The 22,012-nt window shown below is 51.9% G+C and overlaps 1 gene segment (V, D, J or C); it reads left to right on the forward strand.

Annotated features, from left to right (window-relative positions):
• The first annotated feature begins 8,098 nt into the window (after positions 1-8,098).
• On the forward strand, positions 8,099-14,061 carry LOC104330957 (Ig alpha-1 chain C region-like). The segment is given in 4 exon segments: positions 8,099-8,462; positions 9,733-10,062; positions 11,220-11,540; positions 13,637-14,061. Coding segments are annotated over 4 exon segments (1,401 nt in total).
• Positions 14,062-22,012: the final 7,951 nt, after the last annotated feature.

A 22,012-nucleotide genomic window follows, 5' to 3' on the forward strand; every position in this document is an offset into this window, starting at 1 on the left:
CCCACAAGTAACCGTGACCCACAGCTACCCATCCCTGCCCCACAGCTCTCCTGCCCCACAAGTAACCGTGACCCACAGCTACCCATCCCTGCCCCACAAGTAACCCAGCCCCACAGCTCTCCCTGCCCCACAGCTCTCCTGCCCCACAAGTAAACGTGACCCACAGCTACCCCTGCCCCACAGCTTTCCTTGCCCCACAGCTACAGCTGTCCCACAGCTCTCCTGTCCCACAAGTAACCCTGCCCCACAGCTAACCCTGCCCCACAAGTAACCCTGCCCCACATGTAACCCTGCCCCACAGCTCTCCTGCCCCACAAGTAACCGTGCCCCACAGCTCTCCCTGACCCACAGCTCTCCCTGCCCCACAGCTCCCGCTGCCCCATAGCTCTCCCTGCCCCACAGCTGTAGCTGCCCCACAGCTCTCCTGCCCCTCAAGTAAACGTGACCCACAGCTCTCCTGCCCCACAACTATCCTGGACCCACAGCTCTCCTGCCCCACAAGTAACTGTGACCCACAGCTAAGCTGGCCCCACAGCTTTCCCTGCCCCACAGCTACAGCTGACCCACAGCTATCCCCAGCCCCACAAGTAATCCTGCCCCATAGCTCTCCCTGCCCCACAGCTGTAGCTGCCCCACAGGTAACCCAGCCCCACAGCTCTCCTGCCCCACAAGTAACTGTGACCCACAGCTAAGCTGGCCCCACAGCTCCCTGCCCCACAAGTAGCCCTGCCCCACAGCTATCCCTGCCCCACAGCTCCCTGCCCCACAGCTCCAGCTGCCCCACAGTTCTCCTGCCCCACAAGTAACCCTGACCCACAGCTCTCCCTGACCCACAGCGCTCCTCAGCCCCACAAGTAACCGTGACCCAGAGCTCTCCCTGCCCCACAGCTCCCTGCCCCACAGCTGTAGCTGCCCCACAGCTCTCCCTGCCCCACAAGTAACCCTGCCCCACAGCTCTCCCTGCCCCATAGCTCTCCCTGCCCCACAGCTTTCCCTGCCCCACAGCTACCCATCCCTGCCCCACAGCTCTCCCTGCCCCACAGCTCCAGCTGCCCCACAGCTCTCCTGCCCCACAAGTAACCCTGACCCACAGCTCTCCCTGCCCCATAGCTCTCCCTGCCCCACAGCTTTCCCTGCCCCACAGCTCCAGCTGCCCCACAGCTCTCCTGCCCCACAAGTAACCCTGACCCACAGCTCTCCCTGACCCACAGCTCCCTGCCCCACAGCTCCAGCTGCCCCACAGCTCTCCTGCCCCACAAGTAACCCTGACCCACAGCTCTCCCTGACCCACAGCTCCCTGCCCCACAGCTACAGCTGACCCACAGCTCTCCTGCCCCACATGTAACCCTGACCCACAGCTCTCCTGCCCCATAGCTCTCCTGCCCCACAGCTCTCCTGCCCCACAAGTAACCCTGCCCCACAGCTCTCCCTGCCCCATAGCTCTCCTGCCCCACAGCTCTCCCTGCCCCACAAGTAGCCCAGCCCCACAGCTCCAGCTCTGTCCAAAATTCCAATTTTCGGGTCTAAAATTCCAATTTTTGGGTCCAAAATTCAATTTTTTGAGTCTAAAATTCCTTTTTTTGGTCCAAAATTCAATTTTCGGGTCTAAAATTCCAATTTTTGGGTCCAAAATTCAATTTTTTGAGTCTAAAATTCCTTTTTTTGGTCCAAAATTCAATTTTCGGGCTCAGAATTCAATTTTTTGGGGTCCAAAATTCCTTTTTCGGGGTCTAAAATTCCAATTTTTCGGTCCAGAAAGCGGATTTTTGGGTCCAGAATTCCATTTCTGATAAAAAATTCCATTTTTTGATCCAAAATCCAATTTTTGGGTTCAAAATTCAAATTTTTGGTTCCAAAATTCCATTTTTTGGAGCCAAAAGTTCAAATATTTTGGTCCAAAATTCCATTTTTTGGCACCAAAATTCCATTTTCGCATTCCAGAACGTGGAGTTTTGGGTCGTTACTGGAATTTTGGGTCCAAAATTCAATTTTTGAGCCCAAAATTCCTTTTTTTGGTCCAAAATTCCATTTTTGGGGTCTAAATTTTCATATTTTGGGTCCAAAAATTCCAAGTTTTGGGTCCAGAATTCCATTTTTGGGGTCCAAAATTTTTTTGGGGGGGTCCAGAATGTGGATTTTTGGGTCCTTATTGAAATTTTGGGTTCAAAATTCAATTTTTTTGGATCCAGAATTCCAAGTTTTGGGTCCAGAATTCCATTTTTGGGGTCCAAAAATCCTATTTTTTGGTCCAAAATTCCATTTTTTAGGTTCAAAATTCCAATTTTTAGTTCCAAAATTCCTGTTTTTGTCCAAAATTCCCATTTTTGGGCCCAGAACACGGATTTTTGGGTCTGTACCTGAGTTTTGGGTCCAGAATGAAGGTTTTTGGGTCCAGAATCCCGAGTTTTGGGTCCAGAATTCCATTTTTCGGGTCCAAAATTTCATTTTTTTGTGTCCAAAATTCCAATTTTTGGGCCCAAAACATGGATTTTTGGGTCTGTACTGGATTTTTGGGTCCAAAATTCCATATTTTGGGTCCAGAATGTGGAATTTTGGGTCCAGAATGCAGATTTTTGGGTCCTTACTGGCGTTTTGGGTCCAGAATGGAGATCTTTGGCCCCGTGACGAAGCTTTCGAGGTCCACCATGAAGATTTTGGGTCCGGAACGAAGCTTTTTGGGTCCATCATGAAGGTTTTGAGGTCCATCACGATGTTCTAGGTCCATCATGAGGTTCTAGGTCCATCACGAAGCTTTTTGGGTCCATAACGAAGGTTTTTGGGGTCCATCACGAGGTTCGGGGTCCATCACGAGGTTCTAGGTCCATCACGAACATTTTTGGGTCCATCATGAAGGCTTTGAGGTCCATCATGAACTTCTAGGTCCACAACCAAGGTTCTTTGGGTCCATCATGGAGATTTTGGGGTCCATTTTGGGTCTGTCCTGGAGGTTTTGAGGTCCTTCATGAGGTTCTAGGTCCACGATGAAGTTTTTTGGGTCCATAATGGAGATTTTTGGGTGCATCATGAAGCTTTTTAGCTCCATGATGAAGGTTTTGAGGTCCATCATGAGGTTCTAGGTCCTCAAGGAAGGTTTTTGAGTCCATAATGGAGCTTTATGTCTCCATCATGAAGGTTTTGAGGTCCATCATGAAGATTTTGGGTCCATAAAGAAGCTTTTTGGGTCCACCACGAAGGTGTGGAGGTCCATAATAATGTTCTACGTCCATCACGAAGCCTTTTGGGTCCATAATGAAGCTTTTGAGGTCCACCACGAAGCTTTTGAGGTCCACCATGAAGTTTTTGTGTCCATAATGAAGCTTTTGGGGTCCAGAACAAAGCTTTTGATGTCCATCACGAAGCTTTTGAGGTCCACCATGAAGTTTTTGGGTCCATAATGAAGGTTTTTTGGGTCCTCCACAAAGCTTTTGAGGTCCCTCACGAAGCTTTTGAGGTCCACCATGAAGTTTTTGGGTCCATAATGAAGCTTTTCAAGTCCATCATGAAGGTTTTGAGCTCCTTAATGAAGCTTTTGAGGTCCAGAACGAAGTTTTTGGGTCCACCACGAAGATTTTTGAGTCCATAATGAAGCTTTTGAGGTCCTTCAAGAAGTATTTGGGTCCATAATGAAGCTTTTTGGGTCCTCCACGAAGCTTTTTGGGTCCTCCACGAAGCTTTTGAGGTCCATCATGAAGCTTTTTGGGTCCATTATGAAGCTTTTAGGGTCCTCCACGAAGCTTTTGAGGTCCACCATGAAGTTTTTGGGTCCTCCACGAAGCTTTTGAGGTCCCTCACGAAGCTTTTGAGGTCCACCATGAAGTTTTTGGGTCCACCACGAAGCTTTTGAGGTCCCTCACGAAGCTTTTGAGGTCCACCATGAAGTTTTTGGGTCCTCCACGAAGGTTTTGAGATCCCTCACGAAGCTTTTGAGGTCCAGAACGAAGTTTTTGTGTCCACCACGAAGGTTTTTTGGGTCCGTACTGAAGAGTTTTGGGTCCGCGCTGGAGCTTCTGGCGGCGGCGCCCACCTGGAGCCCCGAGAGCAGAAAACCCCCAAAATAGCCCCAAAAATCCCCGGCCCGGGGCCGTCCCCGGGGGGAAAAAACGCGGCCACGCGGCCCCTCCCCCGCCCGGCCCCGGCTTCGGGGGAAATCGGGCCCCTCCCCCACCGGGGCCTCCTTAATTGGCGGGGGCGGTAATTAGCGGGGCGGAGAGCCGGGAGGAGCGGTAATTGATTAATAGGGCCGGTGATTAATTAATAGGATCGATAATTGATAGGGCTGATAACCGATAGGATCGATAATTGATAGGATCGATAACTAATTGGGCTGATAATTGATAGGACCGATAATTAACAGGATCGATAATTAGTAGGGCTGATAACTGATAGGATCGATAATTACTAGGGCTGATAACTGATAGGATCGATAATTAATAGGATCGACAATTAATAGGATTGATAATAACTAGGACTGATAATTAATAGGGCTGATAATTGAGAGGATCAATGATTGATAGGATCGATAATTAATAGGATCGATAATTAATAGGACTGATAACCAATAGGATCATTAATTAATAGGATCGGTAATTAATAGGGCTGATAATCGAGGGGATCGATAATTAACAGGATAGATAATTAATAGGGCTGATGACTGATAGGATCGATAGTTAATAGGATCGGTAATTAGTAGGGCTGATAACCGATAGGATCGATAATTAATAGGATCAACAATTAATAGGATTGATAATTACTAGGATTGATAATTACTAGGATTGATAATTAATAGGGCAGATAATTGAGAGGATCAGTGATTGATAGGATCGATAATTAATAGGATCGATAATTAATAGGGCTGATAACCGATGGGATCGATAATTAATAGGATCGGTAATTAATAGGGCTGATAATTAATAGGGCTGATACTTGAGAGGATCAGGGATTGATAGGATCGATAATTAACAGGATCAATAATTAACAGGACTAATAATTAATAGGATCGATAATTAATAGGACTGATAAATGAGAGAATCAGTGATTGATAGGATCGATAATTAACAGGATCAATAATTAATAGGGCTGATAATTAATAGGATCGATAATTAATAGGATCGGTAATTAGTAGGGTTGGTAATTAATAGGATCGGTAATTAATAGGGCTGATAACCGATGGGATCGATAATTAACAGGACTGATAACCAATAGGATCAATAATTAATAGGATCGGTAATTAATAGGGCTGATAACCGATAGGATTGATAATTAATAGGATCAGTAATTAATAGGGCTGATAACTGATAGGATCTGTAATTAATAGGATTGATAATTAATAGGACTGATAATTGAGAGGATCAGGGATTGATAGGATCGATAATTAACAGGATCAATAATTAACAGGACTAATAATTAATAGGATCGATAACTGATAGGATCTGTAATTAATAGGATTGATAATTAATAGGACTGATAATTGAGAGGATCAGGGATTGATAGGATCGATAATTAACAGGATCAATAATTAATAGGGCTGATAATAGGATCGATATTAATAGGATCGTTAATTAGTAGGGTTGGTAATTAATAGGATCGATAATTAATAGGACTGATAACCAATAGGATCATTAATTAATAGGATTGGTAATTAATAGGGCTGATAACTGATAGGATCGATAATTAATAGGATGGGTAATTAATAGGATCGATAATTAATAGGGCTGATAACTGATAGGATCGATAATTAATTGGACTGATAATTAATAGGGCTGATAATTGAGAGGATCAGGGATTGATAGGATCGATAATTAACAGGATCGATAATTAATTGGACTGATAATTAATAGGGTCGATAATTAGAGTGGCTGCTGACTGATCGGATCGATAATTAACGCGATCCGTTGGGTTGGCCAAGCCAAGCTCCACCTCCATCTTCTCCAGGAGACCCCAAAGTTGAGTTGACCAAGCCAAACCCAACCTTAATCTCCTCCAGGAAAGCCCTGGAGATGTTCAAACCAACCTCAACTTCCATCTTCTCCAGGAGAACCTAACGTTGGGTTGACCAAGCCAAGGTCCACCTCCATCTTCTCCAGGAGAACCTAACGTTGGGTTGACCAAGCCAAGGTCCATCTCCATCTTCTCCAGGAGAACCTAACGTTGGGTTGACCAAGCCAAGGTCCACCTCCATCTTCTTCAGGAGAACCTAACGTTGGGTTGACCAAGCCAAGGTCCACCTCCATCTTCTTCAGGAGAACCCAACGTTGGGTTGACCAAGCCAAGGTCCACCTCCATCTTCTCTAGGAAAGACCTAGACCCACCCAAGCCAAACCCAACCTCCATCTTCTCCAGGAAAGCCCTGGAGATGTTCAAGCCAACCTCAACCTCCATCTTCTTTAGGAGAACCTAACGTTGGGTTGACCAAGCCAAGGTCCACCTCCATCTTCTCTAGGAAAGACCTAGACCCACCCAAGCCAAACCCAACCTCCATCTTCTCCAGGAAAGCCCTGGAGATGTTCAAGCCAACCTCAACCTCCATCTTCTTTAGGAGAACCTAACGTTGGGTTGACCAAGCCAAGGTCCACCTCCATCTTCTCCAGGAGAACCTAACGTTGGGTTGACCAAGCCAAGGTCCACCTCCATCTTCTTCAGGAGAACCCAACGTTGGGTTGACCAAGCCAAGGTCCACCTCCATCTTCTCTAGGAGAACCCAACGTTGGGTTGGCCAAGGCAAACCCAACCTTAATCTCCTCCAGGAAAGCCCTGGAGATGTTCAAACCAACCTCAACATCCATCTTCTCTAGGAAAGCCCCACGTTGGGTTGACCAAGCCAAGGTCCACCTCCATCTTCTCTAGGAAAGACCTAGACCCACCCAAGCCAAACCCAACCTCCATCTTCTCCAGGAAAGCCCTGGAGATGTTCAAGCCAACCTCAACCTCCATCTTCTTTAGGAGAACCTAACGTTGGGTTGACCAAGCCAAGGTCCACCTCCATCTTCTCTAGGAAAGACCTAAACCCACCCAAGCCAAACCCAACCTCCATCTTCTCCAGGAAAGCCCTGGAGATGTTCAAACCTACCTCAGCCTCCATCTTCTCTAGGAAAGCCCAATGTTGGGTTGACCAAGCCAAGCTCCACCTCCATCTTCTCCAGGAGACCCCAACGTTGGGTTGACCAAGCCAAACCCAACCTTAATCTCCTCCAGGAAAGCCCTGGAGATGTTCAAACCAACCTCAACCTCCATCTTCTCCAGGAGAACCTAATGTTGGGTTGACCAAGCCAAGGTCCACCTTCATCTTCTCTAGGAGAACCCAACGTTGGGTTGGCCAAGGCAAACCCAACCTTAATCTCCTCCAGGAAAGCCCTGGAGATGTTCAAACCAACCTCAACATCCATCTTCTCTAGGAAAGCCCCACGTTGGGTTGACCAAGCCAAGGTCCACCTCCATCTTCTCTTGGAAAGACCTAGATCCATCCAAGCCAATCCCAACCTCCATCTTCTCTAGGAGACCCCAAGGTTGGGTTGACCAAGTCAAGGTCCACCTCCATCTTCTTCAGGAGAACCCAACGTTGGGTTGACCAAGCCAAGGTCCACCTCCATCTTCTCTAGGAAAGACCTAGACCCACCCAAGCCAAACCCAACCTCCATCTTCTCCAGGAAAGCCCTGGAGATGTTCAAGCCAACCTCAACCTCCATCTTCTTTAGGAGAACCTAACGTTGGGTTGACCAAGCCAAGGTCCACCTCCATCTTCTCTAGGAAAGACCTAGACCCACCCAAGCCAAACCCAACCTCCATCTTCTCCAGGAAAGCCCTGGAGATGTTCAAACCAACCTCAACCTCCATCTTCTCCAGGAGACCCCAACGTTGGGTTGACCAAGCCAAGGTCCACCTCCATCTTCTCCAGGAGAACCCAACGTTGGGTTGACCAAGCCAAGGTCCACCTCCATCTTCTCCAGGAGAACCTAACGTTGGGTTGTCCAAGCCAAGGTCCACCTCCATCTTCTCCTGGAGAACCCAACGTTGGGTTGACCAAGCCAAGGTCCACCTCCATCTTCTCTAGCAGACCCCCCACCGCCGCCGCTTTCACATTGTCTTTCGGCTTCACCCAACCATGGACCTTCTCGATTTGGCCCAAAGAAGGTCCCACCGCCAACCCCCCCACCCCCCCCACCCATCTGAGGTCTTCTCCTCCGCAGAGCCGGCCACCGCCCCATCCGTCTACCCGCTGATCTCCTGCGAGAACTGGGACACCAACGTCACCTACGGGTGCTTGGTCAGCAGCTACTTCCCACCGCCCGTGGTCATCTCCTGGACTCCTGATGGAGTAGGAGAAGGTCAGGTCTTCCCACCGGTCCAAGGAGAGGTCTTCTACAGCGTCAGCGGTCTCCTCACCGTCCCCGGCGCCCAGGCGGTGGACAACGTCTTCCAGTGTACGGTGGAACACAGCACCGGGACGGTCACCAAGGAGATGCCAGGTGGGTGAAGGTGGAGGCGTGGTGGGCATCTGGGTGGGGTTGGCCTTGCTCCGGACCTTCTGTGGTGTCTTGGTGGCCACCATGATGGGTTGGCCTTGCTCTTGGCCTTGAGTGATGTCTTGGTGGACATCTAGATGGGTTGGCCTTGCTCTTGGCCTTGCCCTCAACCTCATGTGATGTCTTGGTGGCCACCATGATGGGTTGACCTTGTTCTGGACCTTGTGTGATGTCTTGGTGGACACCATGATAGGTTGACCTTGCTGTTGGCCTCATGTGAGGTCTTGGTGGACACCATGATGGGTTGATGTTGCTCCCAGGCTTGCATGAGGTCTTGGTGGACACCATGATGGGTTGGCCTTGCTCTTGGCCTCATGTGAGGTCTTGGTGGACACCATGATGGGTTGATGTTGCTCCCAGGCTTGCATGAGGTCTTGGTGGACACCATGATGGGTTGGCCTTGATCTTGGCCTTGCATGAGGTCTTGGTGGACACCATGATGGGTTGGCCTTGATCTTGGCCTTGCCCTCAACCTTGAGTGATGTCTTGGTGGACATCTAGATGGATTGGCCTTGCTCTTGGCCTTGCCATCAACCTCATGTGATGTCTTGGTGGCCACCATGACGGGTTGTCCTTGTTCTGGACCTTGTGTGATGTCTTGGTGGACACCATGATAGGTTGACCTTGCTGTTGGCCTCATGTGAGGTCTTGGTGGACACCTAGATGGGTTGGTCTTGCTCCCAACCTCATGTGATGTCTTGGTGGACACCTTGATGGGTTGGCCTTGCTCTTGGCCTTGCATGAGGTCTTGGTGGCCACCATGATGGGCTGACCTTGCCCTCAACCTTGTGTGATGTCTTGGTGGCCACCATGATGTGTTGGCCTTGCCCTTGGCCTTGCATGAGGTCTTGGTGGCCACCATGATGGGCTGACCTTGCCCTCAACCTTGTGTGACGTCTTGGTGGCCACCATGATGGGTTGGCCTTGCTCCCAACCTTGAGTGACGTCTTGGTGGCCACCATGATGGGATGGCCTTGCTCCCAACCTTGAGTGACGTCTTGGTGGCCACCATGATGGTTTGACCTTGCTCCCAACCTTGAGTGACGTCTTGGTGGCCACCACGATGGGTTGGCCTTGCTCCCAACCTTGAGTGACGTCTTGGTGGCCACCACGATGGGTTGGCCTTGCTCCCAACCTTGAGTGACGTCTTGGTGGCCACCACGATGGGTTGACCATGCTCCTAGCCTTACCCAACGCCTTGGCCAACCCTTAGATGTTGAAGAGTGCACCACCAAACCCCTGGACATCAAGCTCCTGAGCGACCCAACCAAGTACCAGCAGGAGGAGAAGGTCCTTCTGCTGTGCCTCATCGAGGGGAAGACGGTGGAAGGCGTCAGCGTGGAGTGGTTGGTCAACGACGCGGTGGTGGACCTTGCCCAGGAGGACTACAGCTGCAGCCAGTGCTCCAACGACCAGGCCGTCTTCTCCAGCCAGGTCAACGTCAGCCAGCAGCAGTGGCAGCACGGGGCCGAGGTCTCCTGCAGGGTGTCCCACCCGTCGCTGAGCGAGCCGCAGGTCCTGGCCACCAGCGTCTTCTGCGTCGGTGAGGCTGAGGAGGTGGAGGGTCCATGGACAGGGTGGGTTGGGGGCGGTGGAGAAGATGGGACGGATGACGGACAGGTGGTGGAAGTATCTGGAGATGGAGGGGTTGCTGGACCCACCAGATGGATGGATGAATGGATGGATGGATGGATGGATGGATGGATGGATGAGAAGAAGAGATGGAAGGTGGGCAGGTGGTGGAAGTATCTGGAGATGGAGGGGTTGGTGGACCCACCAGATGGAGGGATGGATGGATGGATGGATGGATGGATGGATGGATGGATGGATGGATGGAGAGCCATCAAACATGGTGGATGGATGGATGGAGGGATGGATGAGAAGATGGGATGGATGACGGGCAGGTGGTGGAAGTATCTGAAGAAGGAGGGGTTGGTGGACCCACCAGATGGATGGATGGATGGATGAGAAGAAGAGATGGAAGGTGGGCAGCTGGTGGAAGTATCTGGAGATGGAGGGGTTGGTGGACCCACCAGATGGATGGATGGATGGATGGATGGATGGAGAGCCATCAAACATGGTGGATAGATGGATGGATGGATGGATGGATGGATGGATGGATGGATGGGAAGAAGAGATGGAAGGTAGGCAGCTGGTGGAAGTATCTGGAGATGGAGGGGTTGGTGGACCCACCAGATGGATGGATGGATGGATGAGAAGATGGGGGAGGATGACGGGCAGCTGGTGGAAGTATCTGGAGATGGAGGGGTTGGTGAACCCACCAGATGGATGGATGGATGGATGAGAAGATGGGACGGATGACGGGCAGGTGGTGGAAGTATCTGGAGATGGAGGGGTTGGTGGACCCATCAGATGGATGGATGGAGGGATGGATGGATGGATGGATGGATGGATGGATGGATGGATGGATGGATGGATGGATGAGAAGATGGGATGGAAGGTGGGCAGGTGGTGGAAGTATCTGGAGATGGAGGGGTTGGTGGACCCACCAGATGGATGGATGGATGGAGAGCAATCAAACATGGTGGATGGATGGATGGATGGATGAGAAGATGGGATGGACTTTGGGCAGCTGGTGGAAGTACCTGGAGACAGAGGGCTTCTGGAGCCAACCCAGGAGACCTTCAAGACAGAAGCTGTCGAGGAGAAGCTCAACTCCCCACCCCACCCCTCCCCCAGGGTCCAAACCGGAGGTGGAGGTCACCCTCCTCCCCCCGTCCCTGGAGGACCTCTACCTCAACCAGAACAGCAGCGTCACCTGCGTGGTCACCAACCTCAAGTCCTACCAGGACGTCAGGTTCTCCTGGAGCCGGGACGACGGCGCCGCCGCCCTCGAGGTCACCCCGGGGGCGCCGGAGAAGTTGGCCAACGGCCTCTACCGCCTCACCAGCTCCTTGAAGGTCTGCGCCGACGAGTGGAACTCGGGCGAGAAGTTCTCCGTGGCCGTCACCGTCCCCGAGCTCGGCGAGCCAATCAGGGAGAGCGTTAAGAAAGACCTAGGTAGGCACCGTCCAATGGCGGCGCGGGAGGTCACGGGGTCACCTTCCACCACGAGGAGCTTGGGTTAAGGCAAGGGAAGGCCCGAGCCTACTGGGTTGGTCAACTAGGAGGGGTCTACTGGTTGGTCAACTGGTCTACTGGAAGAGGTTGGTCAACTGGAAGGGTCTTCTCCAGTTGGAAGGGTCTTCTTGACTGGGTTGGTCAACTGGGAGGGGTCTACTGGAAGAGGTTGGTCAACTGGAAGGGTCTTCTCCAGTTGGAAGGGTCTTCTTGACTAGGTTGGTCAACTGGGAGGGGTCTACTGGAAGAGGTTGGTCAACTGGAAGGGTCTTCTCCAGTTGGAAGGGTCTTCTTGACTGGGTTGGTCAACTGGGAGGGGCCTACTGGAAGAGGTTGGTCAGCTGGAAGGGTCTTCTCCAGTTGGAAGGGTCTTCTTGACTAGGTTGGTCAACTGGGAGGGGTCTACTGGAAGAGGTTGGTCAACTGGAAGGGTCTTCTCCAATTGGAAGGGCCTTCTTGACTGGGTTGGTCAACTGGGAGGGGCCTACTGGAAGAGGTTGGTCAACTGGAAGGGTCTTCTCCACTTGGAAGGGTCTTCTTGACCGGAGGGGTCAAGTGGGAGGGTCTACTGGAAGAGGTTGGTCAACTGGTCTACTGGAAGAGGTTGGTCAACTGGAAGGGTCTTCTCCAATTGGAAGGGTCTTTTTGACTGGGTTGGTCAACTGGGAGGGGCCTACTGGAAGAGGTTGGTCAACTGGAAGGGTCTTCTCCACTTGGAAGGGTCTTCTTGACTGGGTTGGTCAACTGGGAGGGGCCTACTGGAAGAGGTTGGTCAACTGGAAGGGTCTTCTCCACTTGGAAGGGTCTTCTTGACTGGGTTGGTCAACTGGGAGGGGCCTACTGGAAGAGGTTGGTCAACTGGAAGGGTCTTCTCCAGTTGGAAGGGTCTTCTTGACCGGAGGGGTCAAGTGGAAGGGTCGACTGGAAGAGGTTGGTCAACTGGTCTACTGGAAGAGGTTGGTCAACTGGAAGGGTCTTCTCCACTTGGAAGGGTCTTTTTGACTGGGTTGGTCAACTGGGAGGGGCCTACTGGAAGAGGTTGGTCAACTGGAAGGGTCTTCTCCAGTTGGAAGGGTCTTCTTGACTGGAGGGGTCAAGTGGGAGGGTCTACTGGAAGAGGTTGGTCAACTGGAAGGGTCTAGGTGGAGAGCCTGGGGCTACTGGGAGGAGTCTACTGGAAGAGGTTGGTCAACTGGAAGGGTCTTGGTGGAGAGCCTGGGGCCACTGGGAGAGGCAACTGGGAGAGGTTGGTCAACTGGAAGGGTCTTCTCCAGTTGGCAGGATGTTCTTGACTGGGTTGGTCAACTGGGAGGGGTCTACTGGAAGAGGTTGGTCAACTGGAAGGGTCTTCTCCAGTTGGAAGGGTCTTCTTGACTGGAGGGGTCAAGTGGGAGGGTCTACTGGAAGAGGTTGGTCGACTGGTCTACTGGAAGAGGTTGGTCTACTGGAAGGGTCTTGGTGGAGTTGGCCAACTGGGAAGGTCTACCTTACTGGGAGAGGCCAGTCTACTGGAAGGGTCTGGCCAACTGGAGAGGTCTAGCTTACTGGGAGAGCCTACTGGTGAGGTCTAGCCTTACTGGGAGAACCTACTGAGATGGTCTACAGGAGGAAACCAGTCTACTGGAAGGATCTACCCTACTGGGAAGGTCTACCTTACTGGGAGAGGCCAGTCTACTGGAAGGGTCTGGCCAACTGGAAGGGTCTGGCCAACTGGAGAGGTCTATCTTACTGGGAGAGCCTACTGGTGAGGTCTAGCCTTACTGGGAGAACCTACTGAGATGGTCTACTGGAGGAAACCGGTCTACTGGAAGGGTCTGGCCAACTGGGAAGGTCTACCTTACTGGGAGAGGCCAGTCTACTGGAAGGGTCTGGCCAACTGGAAGGGTCTGGCCAACTGGGAAGTTCTACCAAGTCAACCACCCTACTGGAAGGGTCTACCTTACTGGGAGAGGCCCAGTTGAGCCGGCCAACCAGAAGAAGCCGGCTCTGCCCCTCCCACCGCCCTTGACCTTCTCTTGCGCCCGCCCCCCCCGCAGCCGCCGCCGTCCAACCACCGGCCGTCCACGTCTTCCCACCACCCGCCGAGGAGGTGGCCCTCCGGGAGAAGGTCACCTTGACCTGCTTGGCCACGGCCTTCACCCCCGCCGCCATCTTGGTGACCTGGACCAAGGGCGACCAACCCGTGGCCCGCGACGCCTTCTCCATCTTTGGCCCCCAACGCCACGGCGACGCCTACGCGGTCTTCAGCGCCATGAGCGTGCCGGCCACCGATTGGCTACGGGGAGAGGTCTTCTCCTGCGTGGTCGGCCACGACGGGCTCCCCATGCGCTTCGTGCAGAAGAACCTGGACAAGAGCGTCGGTAAACCCACCGCCGTCAACGTCTCGGTGGTCCTGGACGACGCCGACGTGGGCTGCTACTGAGCGCGGGCGGTGGGGTTCCTCACCCCAATAAAACCTCCAAAAACCCCTCAAATCGCCCCAAAAAAGCCGGTGTTGGTCAAGGTTGGAGGGGTGAGGTTGGGGAAGGTCAAGGGTGGAGGTGGCTTTGGTTGAGGAACGTCAAGGTTGGAGGGTGGAGGTTGGGGAACATCAAGGTTGAAGGGTCGAGGTTGGGGAGGGTCAAGGTTGGAGGTGGCTTCATTGGGGAAGGTCAAGGGTGGAGGTGGCTTTGGTTGAGGAACATCAAGGTTGGAGGTGGCTTCAGTTGGGGAGCACCAAGGTTGGAGGTGGCTTCATCTGGAGAAGGTCAAGGTTGGAGGTGGGTTCAGTTGGGAACCATCAAGCCTGGAGGTGGCTTCGGTTGAGGAACATCAAGGTTGGAGGGTCAAAGTTGGGGAAGGTCAAGGTTGGAGGGTCAAGGTTGGGGAAGGTCAAGGTTGGAGGTGGCTTCGGTTGAGGAACGTCAAGGCTGGAGGGTCGAGGTTGGGGAACGTCAAGGTTGGAGGTGGCTTCATCTGGAGAAGGTCAAGGTTGGAGGTGGGTTCAGCTGGGGGAGGTCAAGGTTGGAGGTGGCTTCACCCAAGAAGGTCAAGATTGGAGGTGGCTTCATCTGGGGAAGGTTAAGGTTGGAGGTGGCTTCATTGGGGAAGGTCAAGATTGGAGGTGGCTTCGGTTGAGGAACATCAAGGTTGGAGGGGCGAGGTTGGGGAACATCAAGATTGGAGGTGGCTTCATCTGGAGAAGGTCAAGGTTGGAGGTGGGTTCAGTTGGGGAAGGTCAAGGATGAAGGTGGCTTCACCCAAGATGGTCAAGGTTGGAAGTGGCTTTGGTTGAGGAACGTCAAGGTTGGAGGTGGCTTCAGTTGGGGAGCATCAAGGTTGGAGGGTCAAAGTTGGGGAAGGTCAAGGTTGGAGGGTGGAGGTTGGGGAACATCAAGGTTGGAGGTGGCTTCATCTGGAGAAGGTCAAGGTTGGAGGTGGGTTCAGTTGGGGAAGGTCAAGGTTGAAGGTGGCTTCGGTTGAGGAACGTCAAGGTTGGAGGTGGCTTCAGTTGGGGAGCATCAAGGTTGGAGGTGGCTTCATCTGGAGAAGGTCAAGGTTGGAGGTGGGTTCAGTTGGGAACCATCAAGCCTGGAGGTGGCTTCGGTTGAGGAACATCAAGGTTGGAGGGTCAAAGTTGGGGAAGGTCAAGGTTGGAGGGTCAAGGTTGGGGAAGGTCAAGGTTGGAGGTGGCTTCGGTTGAGGAACGTCAAGGCTGGAGGGTCGAGGTTGGGGAACGTCAAGGTTGGAGGTGGCTTCATCTGGAGAAGGTCAAGGTTGGAGGTGGGTTCAGCTGGGGGAGGTCAAGGTTGGAGGTGGCTTCACCCAAGAAGGTCAAGATTGGAGGTGGCTTCATCTGGGGAAGGTTAAGGTTGGAGGTGGCTTCATTGGGGAAGGTCAAGATTGGAGGTGGCTTCGGTTGAGGAACATCAAGGTTGGAGGGGCGAGGTTGGGGAACATCAAGATTGGAGGTGGCTTCATCTGGAGAAGGTCAAGGTTGGAGGTGGGTTCAGTTGGGGAAGGTCAAGGATGAAGGTGGCTTCACCCAAGAAGGTCAAGGTTGGAAGTGGCTTTGGTTGAGGAACGTCAAGGTTGGAGGTGGCTTCAGTTGGGGAGCATCAAGGTTGGAGGGTCAAAGTTGGGGAAGGTCAAGGTTGGAGGGTCAAGGTTGGGGAAGGTCAAGGTTGGAGGTGGCTTCATCTGGAGAAGGTCAAGGTTGGAGGTGGGTTCAGTTGGGGAAGGTCAAGGTTGAAGGTGGCTTCGGTTGAGGAACGTCAAGGTTGGAGGTGCTTCGGTTGAGGAACACAAGGTTGAAGGGTCGAGGTTGGGGAACGTCAAGGTTGGAGGTGGCTTCATTGGGGAAGGTCAAGGTTGGAGGTGGGTTCAGTTGGGAACCATCAAGCCTGGAGGTGGCTTCGGTTGAGGAACATCAAGGTTGGACGGTCAAGGTTGGGGAAGGTCAAGGCTGGAGGTGGCTTCGGTTGGGGAAGGTCAAGGTTGGAGATGGCTTCATCTGGAGAAGGTCAAGGTTGGAGGTGGGTTCAGTTGGGAACCATCAAGCCTGGAGGTGGCTTCGGTTGAGGAACATCAAGGTTGGACGGTCAAAGTTGGGGAAGGTCAAGGTTGGAGGGTCAAGGTTGGGGAAGGTCAAGGTTGGAGGTGGCTTCGGTTGAGGAACGGCAAGGCTGGAGGGTCGAGGTTGGGGAACGTCAAGGTTGGAGGTGGCTTCATCTGGAGAAGGTCAAGGTTGGAGGTGGCTTCATTGGGGAAGGTCAAGGGTGGAGGTGGCTTTGGTTGAGGAACATCAAGGTTGGAGGTAGCTTCAGTTGGGGAGCATCAAGGTGGGAGGTGGCTTCATCTGGAGAAGGTCAAGGTTGGAGGTGGGTTCAGTTGGGGGAGGTCAAGGTTGGAGGTGGCTTTGGTTGGGGAGGGTCAAGGGTGGAGGTGGCTTCAGTTGAGGAACATCAAGGTTGGAGGGTCGAGGTTGGGGAACGTCAAGGTTGGAGGTGGCTTCATCTGGAGAAGGTCAAGGTTGGAGGTGGGTTCAGTTGGGGAAGGTCAAGGTTGAAGGGTCATGGTTGGGGAAAGTCAAGGTTGGAGGTGGCTTCATCTGGAGAAGGTCAAGGTTGGAGGGTCGAGGTTGGGGAACGTCAAGGTTGGAGGTGGCTTCAGTTGGGGAAGGTCAAGGTTGGAGGTGGCTTCACCCAAGAAGGTCAAGATTGGAGGTGGCTTTGGTTGAGGAACGTCAAGGTTGGAGGGTTGAGGTTGGGGAGGGTCAAGGTTGGGGAGGTGGCTTCATCTGGAGAAGGTCAAGGTTGGAGGTGTCTTCATTGGGGAAGGTCAAGGGTGGAGGTGGCTTTGGTTGAGGAACATCAAGGTTGGACGGTTGAGGTTGGGGAACGTCAAGATTGGAGGTGGCTTCATCTGGAGAAGGTCAAGGTTGGAGGGTCGAGGTTGGGGAACGTCAAGATTGGAGGTGGCTTCGGTTGAGGAACGTCAAGGTTGGAGGGTCGAGGTTGGGGAAGGTCAAGGTTGGAGGTGGCTTCATCTGGAGAAGGTTAAGGTTGGAGGTGGCTTCGGTTGAGGAACACAAGGTTGAAGGGTCAAGGTTGGGGAAGGTCAAGGTTGGAGGTGGCTTCATCTGGAGAAGGTCAAGGTTGGAGGTGGGTTCAGTTGGGGGAGGTCAAGGTTGGAGGTGGCTTTGGTTGAGGAACATCAAGGTTGGAGGGTCGAGGTTGGGGAACGTCAAGGTTGGAGGTGGCTTCATCTGGAGAAAGTCAAGGTTGGAGGTGGGTTCAGTTGGGAACCATCAAGCCTGGAGGTGGCTTCGGTTGAGGAACATCAACGTTGGACGGTCGAGGTTGGGGAGAGTCAAGGTTGGAGGTGGCTTCGGTTGGGGAAGGTCAAGGTTGGAGATGGCTTCATCTGGAGAAGGTCAAGGTTGGAGGTGGGTTCAGTTGGGAACCATCAAGCCTGGAGATGGCTTCGGTTGAGGAACATCAAGGTTGGAGGGTCAAAGTTGGGGAAGGTCAAGGTTGGAGGGTCAAGGTTGGGGAACGTCAAGATTGGAGGTGGCTTCGGTTGAGGAACATCAAGGTTGGAGGGTCAAGGTTGGGGAACATCAAGGTTGGAGGTGGCTTCACTGGGGAAGGTCAAGGGTGGAGGTGGCTTTGGTTGAGGAACATCAAGGTTGGAGGGTCAAGGTTGGGGAGGGTCAAGGTTGGAGGTGGCTTCGGTTGAGGAAGGTCAAGGTTGGAGGGTCAAGGTTGGGGAAGGTCAAGGTTGGAGGTGGCTTTGGTTGAGGAACGTCAAGGTTGGAGGGTCGAGGTTGGGGAGGGTCAAGGTTGGAGGTGGCTTCGGTTGAGGAAGGTCAAGGTTGGAGGGTCAAGGTTGGGGAAGGTCAAGGTTGGAGGTGGCTTTGGTTGAGGAACATCAAGGTTGGAGGGTCGAGGTTGGGGAAGGTCAGGGTTTGAGGTGGCTTCATCTGGAGAAGGTCAAGGTTGGAGGTGGCTTTGGTTGGGGAAGGTCAAGGGTGGAGGTGGCTTCATCTGGAGAAGGTCAAGGATGGGGGGTGGGGAACCGCGGGGAGGGGCAAAGGGGCGGGGAGGAGGCGGGACCTCACAAGCCACGCCCACCCCCACCTCGAGAAGATCAAAAACCCCCAAAAATGGGGTTTTTCACCCCAAAACCCCACCCCACCCCACCCAGCGAAGAGGCGGGAAGAGCCGGGCCGCGGTTTTGCCGAAATTTGGGGTTTTTGGCAGCGGCGTGGGGGGATTTTGGGTCAAAATTGGGTCAAAAATGGGTGGAAATGGGCAAAAATGGGGATTTTCCTTCTTGTCCCCAAAATCGTGAGGTTTTGGGCAGGAATTGGGTCAAAAAATGGGTGAAAATGGGCAAAAATCGGGATTTTTCCTTCTTGTCCCCAAAATTGTGAGGTTTTGGGCAGGAAATGGGACAAAAAATGGGTGGAAATGTGGGAAAAATGGGATTTTCCTTCTTGTCCCCAAAATCGTGAGGTTTAGGGTGAGAATTGGGTCAAAAAATGGGTGAAAATGGGCAAAAATGGGGATTTTCCTTCTTGCCTCCAAAAATCGTGAGGTTTTGGGCAGGAATTGGGTCAAAAAATGGGTGGAAATGGGCAAAAATCGGGATTTTTCCTTCTTGTCCCCAAAATCGTGAGGTTTTGGGCAGGAATTGGGTCCAAAAATGGGCAAAAATGGGCAAAAATGGGGATTTTCCTTCTTGCCCCCCAAAATCGTGAGGTTTTGAGCAGGAATTGGGTCAAAAATGGGTGAAAATGGGGATTTTCCTACTTGCCTCCAAAAATCGTGAGGTTTTGGGCAGGAATTGGGACAAAAAATGGGTGGAAATGGTTGAAAATGGGGATTTTCCTTCTCGCCCCCCAAAATCATGAGGTTTTGGGCAGGAATTGGGAAAAAAAAATGGGCGGAAATGTGGGAAAAATGGGATTTTCCTTCTCGCCTCCAAAAATCGTGAGGTTTTGGGCAGGAATTGGGTCAAAAAATGGGCAAAAATGGGCAAAAATCGGGATTTTTCCTTCTTGTCCCCAAAATCGTGAGGTTTTGGGCAGGAATTGGGTCCAAAAATGGGTGGAAAAGGGTGAAAAATGGGATTTTTCCTTCTTGACCTCCAAAATCGTGAGGTTTAGGGTGAGAGTTGGGTCCAAAAATGGGTGAAAATGGGCAAAAATGGGGATTTTTTCCTTCTCATCACCCAAAATCGTGAGGAATTGGGCAGGAATTGGGTCGAAAAATGGGTGGAAATGGTTGAAAATGGGGATTTTTTTTCTTGCCCCCCAAAATCGTGAGGTTTTGGGCAGGAATTGGGTAAAAAAATGGGTGAAAATGGGCAAAAATGGGTATTTTTCCTTCTTGTCCCCAAAATCGTGAGGTTTTGAGCAGGAATTGGGACAAAAAATGGGTGGAAAAGTGGGGAAAATGGGATTTTCCTTCTTGCCTCCCAAAATCGTGAGGTTTTGGGCAGGAATTGGGTCAAAAAATGGGTGAAAATGGGCAAAAATGGGGATTTTTCTTTCTCACCCCCCAAAATCGTGAGGTTTTGGGCAGGAATTGGGTCAAAAAATGTTTGAAAATGGGCAAAAATGGGGATTTTCCTTCTCGTCCCCCCAAATCGTGAGGTTTTGGGCAGGAATTGGGTCGAAAAATGGGTGGAAAAGTGGGGAAAATGGGATTTTCCTTCTCGCCCCCCAAATCGTGAGGTTTTGGGCAGGAATTGGGTCAAAAAATGGGTGGAAATGGTAGAAAATGGGGATTTTCCTTCTCGCCCCCCAAAACTGTGAGGTTTTGGGTGAGAATTGGGTCCAAAAATGGGTGGAAAAGTGGGGAAAATGGGATTTTCCTTCTTGTCCCCAAAATCGTGAGGTTTAGGGCAGGAATTGGGTCAAAAAATGGGTGGAAATGGGCAAAAATGGGGATTTTTCTTCTCACCCCCCAAAATCGTGAGGTTTTGAGCAGGAATTGGGTTGAAAAATGGGTGGAAATGGGTTAAAATGGGCATTTTCTTTCTTGCCCCCAAATCGTGAGGTTTTGGGCAGGAATTGGGTTGAAAAATGGGTGGAAAAGGGTGAAAAATGGGATTTTCCTTCTTGCCCCCCAAAATCGTGAGGTTTAGGGTGAGAATTGGGTCAAAAAATGATGAAAATGGGCTTTTTCGGCCGCGCGCCCCCTCTCTCGCCCGGGGGGGGGGGTGTCCTCGGCCGCCCCACCCCCCACCCCTGACCCCCCCCTTCTCGCCCCTCCCCCCCAGACCTCCTCCTGGTGGCGGTGGGCGAGGACACGGCCGAGGTGGGGGAAGACGCCGCCGACCTCTGGACGGCCGCCACCTTCGTCACCCTCTTCCTCCTCAGCCTCGGCTACGGCGCCGGCGTCACCGTCTTCAAGGTAACGGCGGGCGGGGCGCGGGGGCGGGGTTAATTAAGGCCAATTAATTAAGTCCCCCTCTCCCCCCCAGGTCCAGTGAGCGGCTTTTTCTTGGAGGTTCGAGGGATAAAACGCCAAAAAATGCCATTTTCCCCCCAAAATGCGCCCATTTTACAGAAGGACATGTCACCGCGATCTCCATCAGATTGCCCAAAAAAACCAGATTTTCCCCCAAAATCAGCCCATTTTGCACTGATTCCTGGTGCTCCGACTTCTGTCAAACCACCAAAAAACCCCATTTTCCCCCAAAATGCCCTCAAGCTACTAAAAAACCCCCATTTTCCCCCCAAAATGCACCCATTTTACAGCAGGACATGTCACCCCGATTCCCATCAGATTGCCCAAAAAACCCCGTTTTCCCCCCAAAATGAGCCCATTTTACAGCAGAACATCACCACGATTCCCATCAGATTGCCCAAAAAACCCCATTTTTCCCCCAAAATGAGCCCATTTTGCACCAATTCCTGGCACTCCGGTTCTCCTCAAGCTACAAAAAACCCCCATTTTCCACCCAAATCCCCTCCAGCTACCAAAAAACACCATTTTCCCCAAAAATCCCCTCCAGCTACCAAAAAATTTCATTTTCCCCCAAAATGCGCCCATTTTACAGAAGGACATGTCACCGCGATCTCCATCAGATTGCCCAAAAAAACCCGATTTTCCCCCAAAATCAGCCCATTTTGCACTGATTCCTGGTGCTCTGACTTCTGTCAAACCACCAAAAAACCCCATTTTCCCCCAAAATCCCCTCAAACTACTAAAAAACCCCCATTTTCCCCCCAAAATGCACCCATTTTACAGCAGGACATGTCACCCCGATTCCCATCAGATTGCCCAAAAAACCCCATTTTTCCCGCAAAATGAGACCATTTTGTACCAATTCCTTGCACTCCGGTTCTCCTCAAGCTACAAAAACCCCCCATTTTCCACCCAAATCCCCTCCAGCTACCAAAAACCGCCATTTTCCCCCCAAAATGCGCCCATTTTACAGAAGGACATGTCACCCCGATTCCCATCAGATTGCCCAAAAAACCCCATTTTCCCCCCAAAATGAGCCCATTTTGCACTAATTCCTGGCACTCCGATTGCCCTCAAGCTACCAAAAACGCCATTTTCCCCCAAAATCCCCTCAAGCTACCAAAAAATCCCATTTTCCCCCAAAATGAGCCCATTTTACAGCAGAACATCACCACGATTCCCATCAGGTTGCCCAAAAAAACCCATTTTTCCCCCAAAATCAGCCCATTTTGCACCAATTCCTGGCACTCCGATTGCCCTCAAGCTACCAAAAAACGCCATTTTCCCCCCAAAACCCCTCAAGCTACCAAAAAATGCCATTTTCCCCCAAAATCCCCTCAAGCTACCAAAAAACCCCATTTTCCCCAAAAATGAGCCCATTTTACAGAAGGACATGTCACCGCGATCTCCATCAGATTGCCCCCAAAACCCCCATTTTCCCCCAAAATCAGC

This window comes from Opisthocomus hoazin, unplaced genomic scaffold (assembly GCF_030867145.1).
Source record: "Opisthocomus hoazin isolate bOpiHoa1 unplaced genomic scaffold, bOpiHoa1.hap1 HAP1_SCAFFOLD_162, whole genome shotgun sequence".
Lineage (NCBI taxonomy): Eukaryota > Metazoa > Chordata > Aves > Opisthocomiformes > Opisthocomidae > Opisthocomus > Opisthocomus hoazin.